General features: G+C 35.5%; 1 protein-coding gene across 1 annotated transcript in view; it reads left to right on the forward strand.

Moving 5' to 3' along the window:
* LOC148951963 (tyrosine kinase receptor Cad96Ca-like) overlaps positions 1 to 21,854 on the forward strand; it is a 91,758-nt gene extending 69,904 nt beyond the window's left edge. Inside the window, exons 5-6 of the mRNA XM_089088772.1 lie at positions 2,979 to 3,219; positions 21,523 to 21,854. Of these exons, the coding sequence (XP_088944898.1) occupies positions 2,979 to 3,219; positions 21,523 to 21,797 (516 nt within the window). The 3' untranslated portion in view covers positions 21,798 to 21,854. The remainder of the gene's footprint in view (positions 1 to 2,978; positions 3,220 to 21,522) is intronic.
* Positions 21,855 to 22,242: the final 388 nt, after the last annotated feature.

Consider the following 22,242-nt stretch of genomic DNA (forward strand, 5'->3'; position numbering starts at 1 on the left):
CTTCAAGCTACGAACGTCGCCCATTGCTTACATATTGTAATTGGTCATTGGGAAGAATACAGACATTTTCAGGAAGGATTTTTTCTGGCGGGGGGCGGGGGGGGCAAGGCGGGCCTTATGTGGGAGAATAGGTATGTGGAGTATGTTTCCTTGGGGCAAAGGGTATTTCTATGAAGGGGGCGCCGGATTTCCCAGCGTTATTTAAAAAACGATCAGAAATTAATTTTAAAAAAAATAAATTTTTTCAACTGAAAGTAAGAAGCAACATTATAACTTAACACGAACAGAAATTATTATGTATATGAGGGGGTTCTCCTCCTATTCAATACCTCGTTCTTTACGCTACAGTTCTTTTTTTAATGCTTTCAAAAGAGCTATCTATTCTAATTAAACGGCCTTTGTGATTCAGGGGTTTGTGAATTAAAATTTTTTTAACTTTTAACGTAACGAGCGTGGTATTGACTAAGGGGAGAACCCCCTCATATACGTAATAACATATACGTAATAAAAAAAAACAATGAAAAAAAACAAGCGATACGGCTCAATAGTAACCGAAACTTTTAAAAACGAAATTTTGATGTCAATAAATGTATCAAAAGAATGGGCTTATAATGCTGATTCTAAATATATAAATTTTATTAGGTTTAGTATTACTCATCAAAGGCTACGAGCCTGAGAATATTTACCTGATTTTTAAAGAGGGGAGAAACGTCCCCTACAAGTGAAAAATTTTAATGAAATATCACACCGTCAGATTCAGCGTATCAGAAAACCCTATTACATAGGTTTCAAGCTCATATCTGCAAAAATCTGCAACTTTGTATTTTTTTCCAGAAGAAAAATATACGAATATAGAGGTTCGTTACATAAGTTAATTTGTAAAATACGTCAGAACCAAATTTAGAGACAGCCATTTAGCAAAAGAAAAGTAAAATTGTTATGCAATTTTTTTTTTACTTATTCAATGACGGTGAGCCAAAATAAAAGCTGCATTAACTAAAAAACGATCAGAAATTAAATAAAAAACAAGTTTTTTAAACTGAAAGTAAGGAGCGACATTAAAACTTAAAACGAACAGAAATTATTTCGTATATGGAAGGGGCTTTCCCTTCCTCAACGCCTCGCTCTTTACGCTAAAGTTTTTTATTGTTTAAAAAATAAAGTTGTGAGACAGAGTCAAACTTTAGCGTAAAGAGCGAAGCGTTGAGGAGGGGAAAGCCCCTTTCATATACGGAATAATTTCTGTTCGTTTTAAGTTTTAATGTCGCTCCTTACTTTCAGTTTAAAAAACATATTTTTTTTTTATTTAATGAAAAACCAGATTAGTTCGAATTATTCAAACACCACAAGGGAAGTGATTCTAACCTACCTAAATTTAGGTATGATATGAGAAAAAACACAGTGTAACAAAAAAAAAAAAAAATGCTAGTTGATAGACCAACGCTAAATAAAACTTGAACTCAACATGTCATGTCGATTTAGTCGACATGGAGTCATAAGCTATGTAGAAAATAACTAAATAGGTTCTTATAAGAAAAACATTTAGAAACACTACGGGTAGGAGAAGGGTAATCTCTACATCAAAAATAAGAAAAACTAGGGTAATTACGAAGAATCGAATGGAAAAGGGGGTGTATATTAAGAAAAGTGAAAAATATTAAGTTAGAGAAAAATGAAATGAAAATTCTCTCAAATTACCCACTGGATTTCCAGCATTACTCATAACTCGTAGGCAATGTGATACTTTTTAAATAATGAATCATTTTGTCATATTCTATTGCTTTCTTTTTAAATTACCCAATTATTCACATTGACCGTAACACATACAACCTAGTAATCAAACTAGGTTAAGGATGATCAGCATAGTGGACATCCATGATTACCTAGTGCCACAAAATGTGTAAAAAAAAAGGGATTTAGAGTTTACGGGATTAGAGAGAAATGGATTTAAGCAAGTATTGTTCTATCAAGGGAAACACGGCAAAAACTAGAATTGCATTGCCAGGATTAAGCAGAAATTTTTTAATATGAAAAGTAGAAATTAAGACCAAGTTATATGAAGAAACTATTGGATTTTTATGACTCATTATAGTTGAATTTTGAAAACGAGAGGATTCATATCGCAACACAGTTATTCAATAGTTTTTTTTATTGAGTATATGTCTAGCCAAACATTCAAAATGTTACTTTAAGAGTTACATGCTGGTAATCCTCCAAATATTAATGACATAATTAATCAATTAAGTTTCTAAATTTGCTCATAAGATGTCACTGTTTTCAAATTTGTTTCTGTTACTTTGTATTGGTTCTGTTCCTACCTCTTTTTTTGTTGTTTAATACTGTTTTTAAATGAGAGAGAGAAAGAGTGGGCGAGAGAGAGAGAGAGAGAGAGAGAGAGAGAGAGAGAGAGAGAGAGAGAGAGAGAGAGAGAGAGAGAGAGAGAGAGAGAGAGAGAGAGAGAGAGAGAGGTTGGAAAACTAAACACTTCCTGTTTTTAGATCGTAAATAGAAATCTGGCTGCCAGCATCATGGTAGTTTGCAAACGTTTGCAAAGAGGCTGCCTCTGAACTTGCTTGAGTCCTAAATGATAACCGTCTGTATATAAGAATTTAGCCTGTGCCTGGCAGGCAGTACTGTATCGTATTCCTGATAGCACATTTATAAACTTAGCACAAAGGGTGGAGGTTTGAGAAGACACTATTTTAATATATAGGATATTTTCTTTTTGTTTTAAATTTTATCGTCGCTCTTTACTTTCACTTGAACACCTATGTTTTATTTTTAATTTCACTCACCACACTCCATAGCAAATTTTGACTGAGATAGGACCCCCTCGGCCCATAACACAATCAAATTGAGACCTCGATTATGAGTCTAATCTTCTGGTCCCTTGCGATCTTACTTAAACATGTTTTATCTTTTAGCACAAAGAAAGAGAGAGAGAATAAATGGGAAATAATAGTGTTCCTTGTTTTTAGATTGTACATAGAGATCTAGCTGCCAGGAACGTGCTAATTGAAGAGGATACAAAGATTTGTAAAGTGGCTGACTTTGGGTTTGCTCGAGACCTTGAGGATAACCGTGTTTATGAAAAAAAGTCTGCCGATGGCCGACTACCAATAAGGTGGCTCGCTCCGGAAAGCTTATACGATAATATTTATACAAGTAAATCCGATGTTTGGAGCTTTGGAGTTCTGCTCTGGGAAATAGTAACATTGGGTAAGTCGATAATATTTGTAAGTCAAAAAGCAGTTCTTGCAGAAAGCAATAGTCAATTTTAAATAAAAGGATTAAAGCCGGATGTGGACATAAGTTGTTTTAAGAGACTGTGGTACGTTAAAGAATCACCATATCTCGTACACTATAAAGCTTTTTAGCTTGTGTTGCCAAACTATCTAGAACTGATTTGGTAATATTGCCATAACTTTTAGAGCTTGGACAAAAGATAAACAGAAAACAAAACCCGACACTTACTTTCCCGGAAATCTTAGCAAAAACATTTAACTTCTCACGTTTTATGCTGAAAATGGAAATTTTCAGATTAAACGAAACTTACATCATTTTAAAGTGCAAATTTGTTCCTTTTTTCGATTAAACGGAGTAGAATTTCTTTTTCAGTTCAGGAAGGGACAGTCCCTAAAATATTTTAGTATACCCTCATGAAAAACATTCAAAATTGGTGCAAATGGAGTGTCATTTGAGTGAACTGACAGCTTTGGGAGTTTCTAGTTGTACTACCGACCTTGATTGAAAACCTTACTGACGAAGGCAACGTAACGTTTATGCTGTATGTACATTGAATATACACTGCTTTGCTTAGCAACTAGTGAGAGATTATATGTTTTGTTTATTTTAAACTAGCCTCTCGTTAACTTTTCCAAATGCTGGCACATCTAAGATCCCCTATCAATTCTTATGCCTGTCGTACGGCATTTCTCTACTATTAGTATTCATGTTTTTTTTATCACATTACTATATAATAATAATTAATATTAATTTAGTATTAAACATAAATAATTACTTTCATGTTTTAAACACATTCAGATTTTAACCGCAGCAGAGGTCTCAATATTATTATATAATATCACTATGTTATATATTTTCAATTACTAATTCTATTAGTATATTATACTATTAATATTTTCTTAAAAATAAATATTGATGCCTTGTCTTTCCTTCACTTCCTATTGAGATGCACCAATTGAGTTTAACCTTCATTTCTAAAAGAGTTCTTGCTTTTTCTAACTAAAGAAAGGGGAATCTGAAAGGGATCTGCAAAACGTGCTAAGTTTAATAGGGTTCCTATTAAAAGCCAATATGGATTGTAAGCTTAAGTCAAAGTCAGAATTTGCAATCAGTTACTAGGAAGGAATTGGAAATGTTTGACTGTTTCTCATTTATTTTCAAATTAAGCAGCACATTAACAGCACAAGTTCTCGACGTTGGTAAACTAATAAGTTTTGAAATATTGCAAATGAACTAGTATAAACGAAAAATTAAAAGAGCTAGATTTACGTTGCGAGGTCAACAAGAAGGGTTGAAGCAACCTTTGGTCAGATCCGCCAACAAAAGTGTCGTGGAAGCAGCACTGGTCTTTTTGAATATATTTTCATAACTGAAAGATATTTTAATAAAACATATAAATAAAACACTAATATGTTATTTATAACCCGTTATAGAAAATTATCAAAGTAGATTGTGACGCTAAAACCAACCTAAGTCCCTAATTATTGACACCTAATCAATGAAGTTAGTTGCAAAATGTACCATCTTTACAAGCTAATACATTATTATTTTGACCACAGTGGTTTCAATTTGGGGGGAGGGTGGAGGAGGGTTACCACTCCACCTCACCCAAGATGTGGCTTTTTATATTTTTATTGAAAATCTTTTTTTTTCATAGAAAAGAATATTGCCTTACGATATTTTGTTTAAAAACGTAACACCTATTGAGTCTTCCCTATGTATTTGATGGCACGAAAACAATTTCATTGAATCTTTATCGCCAAGTGACAACCACATAAACACTACTAATAATTGCAAAACCATATCACTGCATTACATTATCAAACAGTTCGTGGTAACGAACTGTAAGTAATAAGCGACCCGGCTCAATGGTAACCGAAACTCTAAAAAACGGAATTTTGATACCAATACATGCATCAAAAGAATTATATTTTAATGCTGATTCCAAATATATAAATGTTATCAAATTTAGTTTTAACCATCAAAAGCTACGCAAAAATTTGGCTGATTTTCGAAAAAAAGGGGAAAGACCCCCTAAAAGTTGTAGAACCTTAATGAAAATCACACCATCATATTCAGCGTATCAGAGAACCCTACTGTAGAGGTTTCAAGCTCCTATCTACAAAAATATGGAATTTTGCATTTTTTGCCAGAAGAAAGATCACGGATGCGTGTTTATTTTATTTTATTTATTTTTTTTCCAGGGGTGATCGTATCGACCCAGTGGTCCTAGAATATCGTGGGAGGGCTCATTGGAATGGAAATTAAAAGTTCTAGTGCCCTTTTTAAGTGACCAAAAAAAATGGAGGGCAACTAGGCCCCCTCCCATGCTCATTGTTATCACAAAGTCACCTGATCAAAATTTTGAGATAGCCATTTTGTTCAGCATGTACGAAAATATTATAAGTATGTCTTTTAGGATGACTTAATCCCCCGAAGTTCCCGGGAGGAGGGCTGAAAGTTATGAACTTTACCCAATGTTAACTTATAGTATTGGTTATTGGGAAGCATACAGTACAGACGTTTTCAAGGGAGATTTTTCCTGGTAGTGGGGGGGGGGCAGGGACGTACGCAGGGGGGGGCCTCCGGGCCCGGGCTCCCCCGAAATCTCACGATTTTTTTCATTTTCCCATAATTTTCTGATTTTTCTCACAGAATAATGGGTTTGAAGGGTTTGGCCCCCCCCCGAAACAAATTGCCCCCCCCCGAAAAAAATTGGCCCCCCCCCCCCGAAAAAAATTCCTGCGTACGTGCCTGGGGTCGGGGGTTATGTAGGAGGATATTTCCATAAAGGAAGTTTCCATGGGGGATGGGACATTGTTATGAAGGGGACGCCGGACTTCCCAGCATTATGAAAAAAAGATCAGAAATTAAATATAAAAAAACAAGTTTTTCAACTGTAATAGCAGCAACATCAAAACTTTAAACGAACAGAAAATATTACCTATATGATTGGACTCACCCGCAAGTCAATACCTCACTCTTTAAGCCAGAGATTTTTAGTACTTTCAGAGGAGTTATTTATCCTAATTAATAGCCTTTGTGATTAAGCGGTCATTTTTAAAGAATGGGAACAAAATTCGAACTTTAGCTTAAAGAGCAAGGTATTGACTAGGGGACGAACCCCCTAATATACGTATTAAAAATATATGAATATAGAGGTTCGTTACGTAAGTTAATTTGTAAGTTACGTATATTTATTACTAATAAAAACGTTCGTAAATAAAATAAAACAAGTTTCGAGAAAGCCATTTAACCAAATAAAAGTAAATTAATATGAAAATTTTGTTTTAATTATTCATGTGCTGTGAGCCAAGATCAAAACCTGCATTTATTCAAAAACGTTCAAAAATTAACTGTTTTTTTAACTGAAAGTAAGGAGCGACATTAAAACTTAAAGCGAACAGAAATTATTCCGTATATGAAAGGGGCTGTCCCCTCCTCAACGCCTTGCTCTTTACGCTAAAGTTTGACTTTCTCACAACTCTATTTTTTTTAACAATAAAAAACTTTAGCGTAAAGAGCGAGGCGTTGAGGAGGGGACAGGCTCTTTCATATACGGAATAATTTCTCTTCGTTTTAAGTTTTAATGTTGCTCCTTACTTTCAGTTAAAAAAAACTTGTTTTTTTTGTTTAATTACTTGTAATCGTTGTGTAGCCACGTGTAAAAGATAAGTTTTTCTAAATAAAAAATATACGAGACAAATTTAAAGTATAACATAGTTAAATAACCCCTCGTCCCTGAAGATGAACAAGCTTTATAACTCTTGTACTAATTCAATTAAACTTTCCAGCATTTCATTTATGTAAGTCATAATTTTATATGACGAAAAAATAACATAATTGACGAATATTTAAAATGCCAGAATTTAGAGGGCTTTTAGCCTCAACTTACAGACTACAAGAAGACAAATTGTATTTCGCCCCCTTTTTACTGCACATTTGAAGTTAAAACTTTTTCATGCTAAAACTATTTTACATTCTTTGTTTCAGAGTATATTTCAGTCGTAAGATTTTGTCGCATAAAGTGTGGCTGCCATTAAACATGTGTTTTAATGGTTATATTTAGCAACCATGCACGTATTAATTTGAGATTTAAAGGGCTCCGCCAACCCCCTATGTTCATTCATGACCTTACATCTACACAGGAATTTTCTGGGGGAGGCCCGAATTTTTGGGAGGATAGAAGGTTAATTAAAAACGGAAAATAAGTGATATATATATATATATATATATATATATATATATATATATATATATATATATATATATATATATATATATATATATATATATATATATATATATATATATATATATATATATATATATATATATATATATATATATATATATATATATATATATATATATATATAACTATTATAAGTAAAATATTAGACACAATAGGGAAAAGACCGAAATTCTGAGGTTCTAGATTGGAAAGAGGAAATCTACAATTAAGGAATTACCTTGCTTACGTCAATTATCAAACCTTTCTTCGAGTATTCGAGTATTATTGTACTTTTAAGTCTAAGCTACAATCTCACACCCTTTGGTTAGTTCAAGGAGACGAGCACTAGTCTTGGCTTGAATCCAGTAAAATTTCGTGCTATTGTACCGAATTTCTTGCTAATTTATCAGCAACAAAAATTAACTCTGGAAAAATTTCGGCCGATGTATTCCGTCAAGAACAAAAACGTATATATCTATGGGTCCCAGGTAGAAATATGATTTTTTTTTTTTTCTAGGAGATTTTAACGCCCAGGTCGGTAGAAATAGGTATAGATGGTATCCTAGCCTAGGTAAATTTGGTGTAGAAAACAAAAGAAAACAGTAAGGCTACAGACTTTTGCAATTTTATAGGTATAACAATCTAGTTATAACCAGCACGGTGTTTGGTAATAAAATGGCTCATAAGTTAACATGGTATTCACGTGATGGCAAGACGGCAAACCTTAATGATTATGTTATAGTAAACCAAAGACTGGCAGGATCAATACAGGATACTAGGGTATATAGGAGTGCTGTTATTCATGTTAAAAGCAAAGATCACCATCTAGTAGTGTCAAGGGTTGATTTAAAAGCTCAAATTTCAGAAGGATAACTACCTCCCGAGAAGTTAAAATGTTGGTAGACTCTAGGACGAGAATTTGAGATAAAAATTCCAGGAACAGTTGAATACTAATCTCAAGGGTTTAAAATTAGATAATGTGGAAGATGGTTGGAATAATTTTAGAGGAATAATTTGTGAAGTTGCTGAAGGTATCGTAGGGAAGAAAGCTATAACTGCAACTAAGAATATTAGTGAAAAAGCTTTATTTTTAATAGAAAGGAGAAAGGACTTGTATAAGAATTATCTGATGTGATAGATCATATGAAAATAAAAGGAATGTAAGTAAAGTGGAGAAAGCATTAAAATATGAACTAAGGAGGTGTGAAGTAGAGGCCATGGATAAAATTGCCGAGGATCTGGAAGATGCAGCTAGACGGTATAATAGTAAAATATTGTACTGGCATGTCAATAAATTGAGAGGGAGTAGTCAATCCGGACTTGACCCAGTTAAAGATAGGAATTGGGCCATAATTAGTGATAAGGAAAGAATTGAAGAGAGATGGGCAGAACATTTTGAGAACTTGCTAAACCGAGTTGCAGGAAAAAATATAGAAAAAAATGAAAAATTTGTGATACCTTTGATGTGAAGGAAGATTTGTTTTGTGACGAAGAATTAGCGACAGTACTAAAAGGATTAAACAATAATAAGGCTCCAGGTGCTGATAGAGTGGTAAATGAGTTTCTTAAATATGGTGGCTCGGAGGTTAGAAATAAGTTACTGAAAATTATGAATATGATTTTTGAAAACGGGGAAGTACCTAAAGATTTTAGCGAAACTTTAATTACGCCACTTATTAAGAAAGGTGATAAAAGTGAGTGTGGTAAAAAATTCAAATGAAAAAAATGCGCATTGTAAGTTTAATATACATATGCTGATATTTATTCCTTAAATTTTTAATTAATTTTTGATTTATTAAAGTTATAAAAGTGAAAACATTAAAAAAAACATTTTTCAGTAAACTACAAATTATATTCAAGCTTTTAGAAAGCATAGGGTTTAGAACCATACACATGTTAATTTCTGCTCGTTTTGAGTTTGACTTCTTCTAATTTCTGTTTGTTTTGGATTTCATTTATTTATTGATACTGTTTTGTTGTCTTAAGGAGCACAGGAAAGGCAATGGGAGACCATGGAATCAAATGGAGAGGAAAAACTCTCCTTAACTTAGATTATGCTGATGAATTAAGCATCCTAGATGAAAGTGTGAGCAAAATGAATGAACTTTTAGAGGTTCTGCGAGTTCAGGGGGCTAGAATAGATTTGAAAATGAATATTAAGAAGAATAAGTCACTGAGGCTAGGAATAAGTAAAGATGAAAAGGCGACGTCGGGTAACGAAAAGATTGATCAGGTGGGCAGCTTTACTTACCTTGGTAGTATTATTAATAAAGACGGTGGGAGCAGTAAGGATGTTAAAAGTAGAATAGCCAAGGCTCAGGGTGTTTTTTTTTCACAAGTTAAAAAAAAGTTTGGAAGAATAGGAAGGTAATTCTGCAAACCAAGATTAGAATATTGGAAACTACAGTGATGACCGTTGTCAAATATGGCTCTGAAGCATTAGCGCTCCGAAAAGCGGATGAAGATTTGCTAGATGTTTTCCAGAGAAATTGGCTACGGATTGTTCTGGGTACCCGGCTGAATGACCGTATTTCAAACAGTAGGCTGTACGAAAAACTTGGTTCAATCCCGCTTTCTAGGGCTATTCTGAAAGAAAGGTTAAGATGGCTAGGGAACTTTCTGTGGATGAAGGATGACAGATTGCCGAAGATTGTTCTGTTTGGCCAACCGTCTAGGGCTAAACGGAAAGTAGGTAATCCTCGTATAGGGTTGAAGGATGTTATAAAGAAAGCTTTAAAGGAAATGGGAACTTCCTGGAAGGGGTAAAGAGGGAGGCTTTGAATAGAATGGTAATGAGGAGGAGTATGCGAAGCTGTGTTGGCCTCAGGCGGCGTTGTTCTGCGGTGAGTTGTTAGCAGTAGTAGTAGTAGTAGTAAAACAAAGAGTGACATTTAAACTTAAAACGAACAGAAATTATTCCGAATATTAGGGGTGCTGCCCTCTTCTCAAATCCCTGCTCCTAGCGCTAAAATTGGACTTTGTGTCCGAATTTCTTAATAACGACTGCTCAAACACAAGGACTGTTGAACTGGAACAAAAATCTAGCATAAGATCACATATCCTTGAAATTTCTTCTCGGGAAAAATGCAAAATTTCACATTTTTGCAGAGTGATCTTGAAGAAGATCACTTGTATTTTTAGAGAGTTTCCTTCCTTTTTTGAAAATCAGGCAAATTTTTTCAAGCTTGTAGCTTATGTATTCAAAATTAGCACAACAAGCAAATTCTTCTGATGTATTATTTTTATATAAAAACCCCCTTTTCAGACATTCGGGTACAACTAACCTATATCGCTCCTTACTTACAGTTCGTTACCCCGAATTGTTTTATAAGTATGCTCAGACGGGTTCCTTGGAAGAAAGTGATGCTGGTTTAATACCATTCAAAAGCTGTCTGGAATTGCAAATTGTCGCGAGTTTAGGGCGAAGGGCAACATTTCTAGAGCTTTTATCTGATGGGATGGGTGAGAAGATGGCTAGGCCTGAAATTCACCACGCGCATGGGCATTATTTTTCCTATTTTGATGTTTAATCCAGGTCACTGTGGAAACTGGACTAGTATTTATTATGGAAAATAAAAACACTGTTTTTATCTATTGCGGCGAGATGTCAAATTTCCAATATATTGCTTTAAAGCTTATACTCTTAGACACTAGAAGAAAGGTATATTTTCTTTTCTTGAGAGAAGAAAATATTTTGTTTTCCTAATTATTTGTCACCTGGATTTGAAACACAGTATGGTTTGGATCTGGTAAAATGAGGACATCCCCTTTCAAAAGAAACTTATATGGATACTGAGAAGAAATGTTCTAAGAAATTATCTAGAACTGAAGGCTGTCGTTCCAGCATGCTTTCATTTCAATTCTTGCATGAGATTTTCGTAACTTCAGGAACACTTGGACAAAGCTAATAATTGGCTTATGACATTCCTGCCTTACTGGCCGTACATAAATTAGTTCTTTTAGCATTTTTCCTTTTAGTTTTAATGCTCTTCAAAATTGGACCATGGACCTATTTAATGCTTTTATCCTGGTGTTGTTGGAAAGATACACCACTCGAAAGTAAGGAATTTAAAGATACAAATATACAAAAGTAAGGAATTTAAATACAAATAAGTTCTAAGAACTCACTTGCTATGCATGATGCACAAAAAAAAACGAAGAACGAAAACTAAAAGACATGACAGTAGCGAGGACAAGTTTCACCCCGAGATTAACGAAAACACAGCAACAAAAATTTTGTCACAGATCTCTTCTAAACTGTGTTCAGCGCTGAAAAAAGTAAATTTAACATAAAAGAAAAAATTAACTTTCGAATTACATAAGAATAAAATACATATAACTTGAAGGGAAAAATCAGAAAAACAAAAAAGGGGCTATCTTTTGATTCTCGGTCACACTTTTGCTTTTGTTACCATAAGGTTACTCCTTTTAGCTCCCTTATTTTCTATTCAAGTTAGGTTTTTACTCTAAGGTGCTTCCAAAGGTTAGTCTTTTCTCTCGTACTATAAGGATATTCTTTTACAAGAGAGTAGAATGCGTCTTGTGCTAACCCATGTTCATTGTTTGTAGATGCTGATAATTTACTACCCTCTTGCTGTTCTCGCGGGTATTGTCATCCTTTAAAGTTTTGAGGGGTTAGCAGAAGTGAAGAATACAGCTTAAATGATTTCCAAATTATGGATCTCAGATAAAATGATATGGTGGTTGTATTCCCGTAACTAGAGGAAAGCATAGATAGGTTTAAACAACCCTCAGGATAGGTTTGGATCACATCTAGGAAAGTTCATGTTCAATGAAAAAATTGAATAGATTGCCCTAATTCAGAGCTACGCTTAGTTCACACTTTTTAACATCCAGCTGTTTAATTCTCCGTAACTAAGGTATAGAATAAGAAATACAGTACATGACAATTTAACAGGTATATGAGCAATGTAGAAAATTAGAGACTTCAAGACTAAGTCCCCACATGATATCCATGTTTAGGCCTTTTTTTCTACGTTTTCGTATGAATTATCATTTTCTCTGTGTTTTGACAAGCCCCCCCCCCCAAAAAAAAAAGATAAAGAATTCCTGTGCACATGTATGCAAAGTAGGCTGTTATCTTTTAGTAATTATGATAATAGCCTATAGAGAAAAATGATTATTCTAAGTGAGGCTTGCTTTTAAGCCGCTTTTCTGATAGTATCTGACCTCCACAAGTTGGACACGATGATCGTCGAGCAGCCTGAAATATGTTTAGTAAAATACGGCTTTATCATTATATTAATTTGAAAATATGCTACAAAGTTCTGATGATTTTTTTCATCAAAAATCCGTATTTTTCCTCTACTACTACTAACAACTCAACGCAGCACCAAGCCGCCTGAGGCCAACACAGCTATGCACGCTCCTCCTCCACCCCAATCTATTCAAAGCCTTCCTTTTTAACCCTCCCCCCCCCACGAAGTTCCCATTTCCTTTAAATCTTTCTTTATGACGTCCTCCAACCCCAGACGGGGACGACCTGATTTCCGTTTAGCTCTAGATGGTTGGCCGAAAAGAACAATCTTCGGCAATCTGTCATCCTTCATCCGCACAACGTGCCCTAGCCACCTCAACCTTTCTTTCATTATAGCACTAGAGAGCGGTATTGAACCACATTTTTCGTATAGCCTATTGTTTGAAATACGGTCTGTCAGCCAGGTACCCAGAACAATCTTTAAGCTATTTCTCTGGAAAACAACTAGCAAATCTTCATCCGCTTTTCGGAGCGTCCATGCCTCGGAGTTATATTTGACCACTGTCATCACTGTAGCTTCTAATATTCTAATCTTGGTTTGCAGACTTATCTTCCAATTCTTCCATACTTTTTTTAACTGTGAAAAAACACCCTGAGCCTTGGCTATTTCATTTTTAACATCTTCACTGCTCCCATCATCTTTACTAATAATACTACCAAGGTAAGCGAAGCTGCCCACCTGATCAATCTTTTCATTACCCAACGTCACCTTTTCATCTTTACTTATTCCTAGCCTTAGTGACTTAGTCTTCCTAACATTAATTTTCAAACCAATTCTAGCACCCTGAACTCGCAAAACCTCTAAAACTTCATTCATTTTGCTCACACTTTCGTCTAGGATGCTTAAATCATCAGCATAATCCAAGTCCAGGTGACTTTTTCCTCCTCATTTGATTCCGTGGTCTCCCATTGTCTTTCCTGTGCTCCTTAAAACAAAGTCCATCAAAATAATCCATATAAAGGGGGATAGAACACAACCCTGCTTAACTCCTGATTTAAGACAAACCCAGCTGCTAACCTCATGTCCGACCTTAACCGCAGCAGTGTTATTCTCGTACATAGCACTAATCGCTTTAATGTATTTGTCTGGTATACCATACAAGGATAAAACCTTTACTAAAGCTCTTCTACCAACAGAATTGGACGCTTCCTCATAATCTATAAAACTGAGGACCAAAGGTGTTTGAAAACTCAGGCACTTCTCAATTATTAGCCTAAGAGTAAAAATTTGGTTGACACATCCTCTACCTGTGCGGTTTTCTAAAACCGCACAGCTCTTCTCTTAAAACTTTGTCTACGGGATGTCTCAGTCTAAAAAGTATCATATTACTAAGTAATTTACTACCTAGAGAGACCAGACTAAAAGTGCTTAATTAAGGTTTTCCTAAAATCGTTAGGTACTTTCCCTTTTTCAAAAATCATATTCATTATCTTCAGTAACTTATCTCTAACCTCAGAGCCACCATATTTAAGAAACTCATTTACCACCCTATCAGCACCTGGAGCCTTATTATTTTTTAATCCTTTTAGTACTGTCGCTAATTCCTCCTCACAAAACAAATCTTCCTTCACATCCGAGGTATCACAAACTTTTTCATTTTCCTCTATATTTTTCCTGCAACTCTATCTCGGTTAAGAAAATTCTCAAAATGTTCGGCCCATCTCTCTTTAGCTTTTTCCTTATCGCTAATTGCGACCTCTTTAACTGGGCCAAGTCCGGATTGATTACTCCCTCTTAATTTGTTAACGTGCCAGTACAATATTTTACTATTATGCCGTCTAGCTGCATCTTCCAGATCCTCGGCAATTTTATCCATGGCCTCCACTTCACACCTCCTTAGTCTATATCTTAATGTTTTCTCCACTTTCTTTACATTTCTTTTGTTTTCATACGATCTATCACTCAGATAATTTTTGTACAAGTCCTTTCTCCTTTCTATTAAACATAAAGCTTTTTCACTAATATTCTTAGCTGCAGTTCTAGCTTTCTTCCCTAATACACCTTCAGCAACTTCACAAATTTTTTTTCTAAAATTATTCCAACCATCTTCCACATTACCAAGTTTTAAACTCTCAATTTAGTACTCAACTGTTCCTGGAAAGTTTTTCTCAAATTCTCATCCTGGAATCTTCCAACATCATAACTTCCCGGGAGGAAGTTACCCTTCCGAAATTTGAGCTTTAAATTAACCGTTGACACTACTATATTGTGATCTTTACTTTTAACATCAATAACAGCACTCTTATATACCCTAGTATCTAGTATTGATCCTGCCAGTCTTCGGTTTACTATAACATAATCAATAAGGTTTTCTGTCTTACCATCACGTGAATACCATGTTAACTTACGAGCCATTTTATGACCAAACACCGTATTGGTTATAACTAGATTGTTATACCTACGAAATTGCAAAAGTCTGTATCCATTACTGTTTTCTTTTCCTACACCAAATTTACCTAGGCTGGGATACCATCTACACCTATTTCTACCAACCTGGGCGTTAAAATCTCCCAGTAATAATATCAGATTTCTAGCTGGGACCCTGTCTATTTGCTCCTGTAACTGTAAGTAAAATTCATCTGAATCACTAGTATCTTCGTCAATCGGTTCTACAGGGGCATATACTACTATAACTGATACCCTGAACTTTTTAGTCATAAAATGAGCGATTAGTATTATATTATTAATAACCTCCCAGCCTAAACAAGACTTAGCAGCTTCCTTATTCATCATGAACCATACTCCCTATCTATGTACCCCACCCTTCCTGCCTGAGTAGATAAGTTCTGTATCACCTAATTTCATGCTTCCTACCCCTGGGATATGAGTTTCTGAAATTCCTAATAAGTCTAGTTCGAATCGTATGAATTCGTCAGTCAAAATGTCGATACGACAGTTATTTTTTAATGTCGTAACATTCCAAATTCCAATTTTCATGTTCTTTAAATCATTGAAATTATTTTCGCCTCAGGAAAGGCAATGATCCCGGATACCAGTGCAGGATGGGGATCACTTGAGATATCTTCTCAAGTCTACACCGAAGTGCTTAAGCCGGCTTAGAACCGAACAGCAAGCAGTCCCTGGGACCTCCATGAATGGAGGCTTTGTGCAATCCTGGGCCCATCTTGGTCACAACATAGTTTTCAACACTTGGCGATGCTCTTCTATCAACAAAAGTCGAAATCCTGCACAGACAGTCTCAAGCCTATTACCTCCGACTCATTATATATCCATGCCTACAAAAATTATGCTACTACGGGGAGGCAACCCATAATAGATAAATTAGCTAGGAAGAGGTAATTCAGCCCAAAAGAAGCCCATCAAAACATACGAAGCCCAGAAAAATTGTCCATTAGTCAGAATTCCATGTAAATGCTGTGTTGTTAAAAAGGCTATAATTTCCTCGAGGGGCGCCACTCCTCAAGTGGGAATAGAGTTGACCGCAAGGTCCCCAGTCTTGCAGGTACCCCGAAAAGGTCGAGGCAGCTCTTTGCAGAGGCCGTTGTCAATAGAGTCCTAGAATATCGTGAGAGGGCTCATTTGAATTAAAATTAAAATTTCTAGTGGCCTTTTTGAGTGACCAAGAAGATTGGAGGGCAACCTAGCCCCCTCTCCCACCCCTTTTCCATAAAGTAACCCGATCGAAATTCTGAGATAGCCATTTTGTTCAGAATGGTCGAAAAATATAAAAAACTATGTCTTTGAGGATGAATTAATCCCCCGCAGTCCCCAGGGGAAGGGCCGCAAGTTATAAACTTTGCCCAATGTTTACATATAGTATTGGTTATTGGGAAGTATACAGCCATTTTCTTGGAGGATCTTTCTGGTAACGGGGGGGGGAGGAGTCGGGGGCTACATAGGAGGATCTTTCCATGGAGGAAGCTTTCATGGGGGAAGGGATATTGTTATGAAGGAAGCGGCGGATTTCCCAGTATTATTTAAAAAACGATCACAAATTAAATAAAAAACAGTTTTTTCGGCTGAAAGTAAGGAGCAACGTCAAAACTTAAAGCGGACAGAGATTATTACGTATATGAGCGGGTTTGTACCCTAGTCAATACCTCGCTCTTTACGCTAAAAGTTTTTTTAATACTTTCATAAGAGCTATTTATTCTAACTGGGCCTTTGGTATTAAGGGGTGATTCTTAGAGAATCGGAACAAAATTCAAACTTTAGTGGAAAGAGCGAGGTATTGACTAGGGGCAAAACCCCTAATAGAGGCTACGTAACAAAAATATATGAATATTGAAGTTCGTTACGCAAGTTAATATGTAAGTTACTTATATTTGTTACTAATAAAAACGTTCGTAAATAAATTTAAAAATTCTAGTGCCCTTTTTAAGTAATTAAAAATTTGGAGGGAAACTAGGCCCCCTCCTCCTCCCCCTTTTCTCAAAATCATCCGATCAAAATTTCGAAAAAGTCATTTAGCCAAAAAAAAAAATGTAAAAGTGTAAAATGTAAAAAGTAAGGAGCGACATTTAAAGTTAAAACGAACAGTAATTATTCCGTATATGAAAGGGGCTGTCCCCTCCTCAACGGCTCGCTCTTTACGCTAAAGTTTGACTCTTTATCGCAACTATTTTTAAAACAATAAAAAACTAGCGTAAAGAGCAAGGCGATGAGGAGCGAACAGCCCCTTTCATATACGGAATAGATTATGTTCGTTTTCAGTTTTATTGTCGCTCCTTCCTTTCGGTTAAAAAAAACTTGTTTTTTTATTTTAATTTTATGTAAAGGTTGACCTCGGAGTGATTTAGCTAATTATCGGCTTATATATTTTATTGTCAGTGTTTAGCATGATTTTTTAAAAGGCCATGCTTTCCTGTCTGCTTTTCTTTTAAGAAGTAAAGAATTTTTTTGTACTTATGTATTAAACGTACTCATTTGGAAACCAATCATGAAAAACTCGCCCATTCAAGAGACCGCTATAGAGTAATTAAATGCAAGGTGTGGTTTTCATTGCGTTAACGAGATTTAAACTGTTGTCTTTTGGGGGGTTTAGGGGGGAAAAGGTACCTAGGTTAGGTTAGGTTACGTATTTAATATATGCTCTGCTTTACCCCCCATCCCCCCTAATGTGCAAATATATAGCCCAGATTTGTTTCTAAACTATTATATATTCATTAACTATTTTATTTCATTAGCATTAACGAAACATGACTTCTTTAGCAGTATATAAAAGAGTACGTTTAATGCATAAAGACCTTTTTTTCATGACTTTCAATTCGGCTTCTGAGCTAAGCGCTCAACTAAACACGCTTGTGCTACTCTTTCGGATTTTCTATATTTGGCTCTTGATTCTAGTCTGATTTATCCCGCTATATTTATGGATGTCCGAAAAGTTTTTGGTTCCTTGGCCCAGCAAGTTCTACTCTTTATCTCATTAAATTATCGCTAACGTATCTTAGAGGGGATGCTAGCGCTTGGCTATTAATTTTGAAAGATTATTTCCGTGGATCCTCTTTTTGGTTCACTGTCTTAGGTTGAGTTTGGGGTCCCAAAAGCAGTTCTTAGATCTGTTCTTAATTTATTTTAATGATCTTTTCTTTACGGTTGTGACCCGAAAGCAAACAGTTATTTTCGCCTGTGTTTCCCCGAATATTTCAATGCCCGCAACTGTAGATATCCATCACCTGGTGACGACATTCCAATTGCATTCACTAATGGTAGTAATCTTGGCACTGCTGTCAGAACAGAGCCTGAGATCCGCGCTAAACTGTCTATTTTGTTTGAGAGAATAATTCTATGGTTAGATGTTATTTGTCAGCCATTACATGTCGCTAAGTTGAACTCTTTGATTTACTCGCGAATTTCTCATGCTTGCAATCAACTTTCGGAAAGTTATCTTTCAAGAGGTTCTCTTAGTAGATCAAGTAGGCTAATCATTATGCTCGATTCTTGGGTATTCTTCTTGATGAGAAACTCTCACTCAGGTATCACATTACAAATTAAGATGAAGATCGAGGCACCTAGGAATTCTTAGAAAGCTTAAAAACATTGGGTCGACTGCAAAAAAATTTGTTTCATATTTTAATTCAGTGGTCGTCTCTTATTGCCCCACAATACGGATGTCAACATTTTCTTCCATTTCTCTGCCCCTTTCTAGGGCATATGACAAAGCAAGGACCTTTATCCTTGACGCAAATAATTCTACTAATAAGTCATTGCTTCCTTTGAATTCACTTATATTTTTTCTTGTGTGACTTTTGTTTTTCTTCAATGACTTGGTGATTTTCCTACGGCCCTTGAAAATAGACTGCCTTTTGTCTCTGACAATTCTAAATAGTATCTTTGTAGTCATGATAATATTTGTATTCCTCTCTCTACATCAGGAAGATCAGGCTTCCGCCCCCTAACCACCTGCAAATATATATATATATATATATATATATATATATATATATATATATATATATATATATATATATATATATTTTTAACCCTTTTGATTAATCAACCAAATGACTAAAGGACAACCAAAGGACTTTAAGAGAGTGTGTCCTGAGTGTAGATTAAGGGCAACAATCAATTGCCTGGTATGTAGTACATGCAACTCTTCCATTTATTAGCAATATGCAGGGATAGAACGTTTCCAGTGGAATTAGAACTGGTTATGTATGGATTGTTCATCGAAACAAAACATCACCAAAAATCAAGAATATACCACCCCTATTTCTTCGAAAGCTAATGACACCCCACGACGCCGATTGTCAGGAATAAATTCTTCAAAAACTAGCTAGACCCTTCGACGCCGATTGTCAGAAATAAATTCTTCCTTAATATAAATATTAGATGCTATCAGATCGCCCCCCCGTGCCCCGACTTGCCAAAGGGATGTTAAACCTTTCATTGCAGCCCATAACGAGTGTCAGACTGCTCCCCTACCAGTGTTACCAGTTGCCAGACTGATTTTCTGCTAGAAACTAAAGATGCCAGTACCCAGACGGATTTTGAATATAATTGTGAGCCTTCTAATGATGCCTCCTGCCAGACTGAAAATTTTCCTTGTGGCAATTGTGATTCCAGCCCCCTAAGCGACCCTTCCCTCCCCTCCCTTTTAGTGCTAAAAAAAACTCGAGTTCGTTACCAGCGAAATTTCTACTTTCATTGATCTAAGGGAGAATATGATTAAGAACACACTTAAGTCTGTGAATACGAATAAAAAAAAACACCAATTTGAAACCAACTGCAATTCAATCCACAAGCAACAACTCCCAACACATGAATATTAATGAAGCAAGTGTCAACTCAAATATGAATTTAATCGGTCACCTAGTTCCAGAGGTCAGTGACAGCTTAAATGAGAACTCAATCAATATTCCAGATCCAGAGGTCAGTGACAATTTAAGTGTGAATTCAGCCAATATTCCAGTTCCAGGGGTCAGTAACAACTTGAGTATTATTAGTAAATTGGTTCCTGAAGCCAAATCAGGGAAGAATTCTATTGCCTGCCGTTTTCACTTGGCCAACAAGTGTATAAAAAAGAGTGATTGTACCTTTGTTCACCCTTGTATGTCTTTTAACTACTGGTCACTGTAACGACAATTATTGCTCCCATTCCAAACCCTGCCATAAATTTCAAAGTGACCTTTGTTTCGAGACTAAGTGCATGTTATTACATTTGAAAAAGAGGGATTATAGTGCTATAGCCAGGCGCAGTAATATTTTTAATAGTAAAATAGTTACAAGTTCTCAATCAACCCAAAAGCGGAGCCCCCTTCATTCAATTAATAAAATTAGCTCGCCAGCGCATACCTTTTTATCCCAAATCCACCCTGCTCACTCAAAAAACTTCCACCGTTACCACCCAGAAAAAAAAAACCATATTCCCAGCAAAATCCCTTCCCTCTTAACACTTCAGTTAACCCCTCCCAAGTTGAACCCCCTGAAAATACCACCGTCTCATTTCCCTCCCTTATTGTCCCACCTCCGACCCATGGGTTTAATCCCTTGTGCCCACCCTACCAGGGTGACTCTGGTCTGAGACCTTTTTCATTTAATAATTGTAGTTCTCAATATTCAAGTTTAGCCCCCGTCAAGAAGTCCACTAGAACCCCTGACCGCATCTGTGATATAAAAAAAGTAAAGTGTAAAAACGGTACAGTCACAAGTCGCTTTCGATTCCCCAAACTTTTGTTGAGCAACGCTGAAATCCTTAACTTTGAAAAACTCAATGAATTAGACACCCTTTCTAAAATATATAGTTTAGATGTAATCGCTATTACTGAAGTTCAAGCTCAAAATTTGCACATGTTAAAGATTAACAAATTTTCTCGATTTATTAAACTGAGACCTGAAAACCACCCTCTGGGTAAGAAAGGTGGCTGGCGGAATTCTGTTCTTTATCCGTAATGATTTATATATATATATATATATATATATATATATATATATATATATATATATATATATATATATATATATATATATATATATGTGTGTGTGTATATTTTAATGTCCAGGTGAAGTTGATGTCTCTGACTCAAGTTGGAATAGTGTTTTGTTCCGTTGTAATCAGTTGGCTGTTGATTAATATTTTCCTTTTTAGTTTGTGCTTTTCCCTTTTTGCTTATGCCTTTTTTGTCTTTTATTTGTTTTTTTTTTGCTCCCGGCATTCCTGGCAAAAAAGTCTTACATGGGGGAGGGTTGTATTTGATGCTTGATGTTTTGACATTTTTGATGTTTTTTTATTGGATTAATAAATGTTACCTAACTTATCTTAACAGAATTGGTTTTCGTTTATACCTTTATTGTTTCCAGGCTCTACTCCATATCCTGGCTTAGCTGCAGGGGAAGTGATGAACAGAGTTCGGGATGGCTACAGGCTGGAAAAGCCAGACCATTGCAAACGAGAAGTATACAATCTGATGTTTTACTGCTGGGATTCAAACCCGGATGGAAGACCAGCGTTTTCAGAGCTGGTGGAGCGGTTTGAGGAGCTTTTATCTGCTGATGTAGACTACATAGAGCTCGAAAGATTCCCTGACCATTCTTATTACAATGTTGTGCAAAGCGAAGCTTCTGAGAAAATATGAACGATATCATAATTTTTTTTTCCGTAAAATTCGTTAATATATTCTGCTAATCTTTAATTTTCTTTATCCCTAAAGCCACTAAACTCGTAAGAAAAAATGTAAAAAGATGGGGTTTGTTAACAAGGAAGACAATGGAAATTATAAGAAAAATGGTAAAGACTTCCAGGTTTTAGAGTGAAATAGGGACCAAATATCACAATCCTAAATGCTTGCCTGATCTAGTCCAAATTAAAATATAAAATACTCAATCTGAGTGCAAAAAGAACAGAACAAACAAGACAGAAAAATAATGGGTTGAAAAAGGGCAAAAGAAAAATTAAGTTTATATAGAACAGGTTTACTGATTTTTAGATTTTTTTTTCATTGTCAGGGTACGCCCATCTTTTCATATCTATCATTGGAACAAAGTGATATATTGACAACACATTTCTTACGTCACTTGAGG

Source organism: Artemia sp. Qi Xiang Cuo, chromosome 5, assembly GCF_049724085.1.
Source record: "Artemia sp. Qi Xiang Cuo chromosome 5, ASM4972408v1, whole genome shotgun sequence".
NCBI classification, from domain to species: domain Eukaryota; kingdom Metazoa; phylum Arthropoda; class Branchiopoda; order Anostraca; family Artemiidae; genus Artemia; species Artemia sp. Qi Xiang Cuo.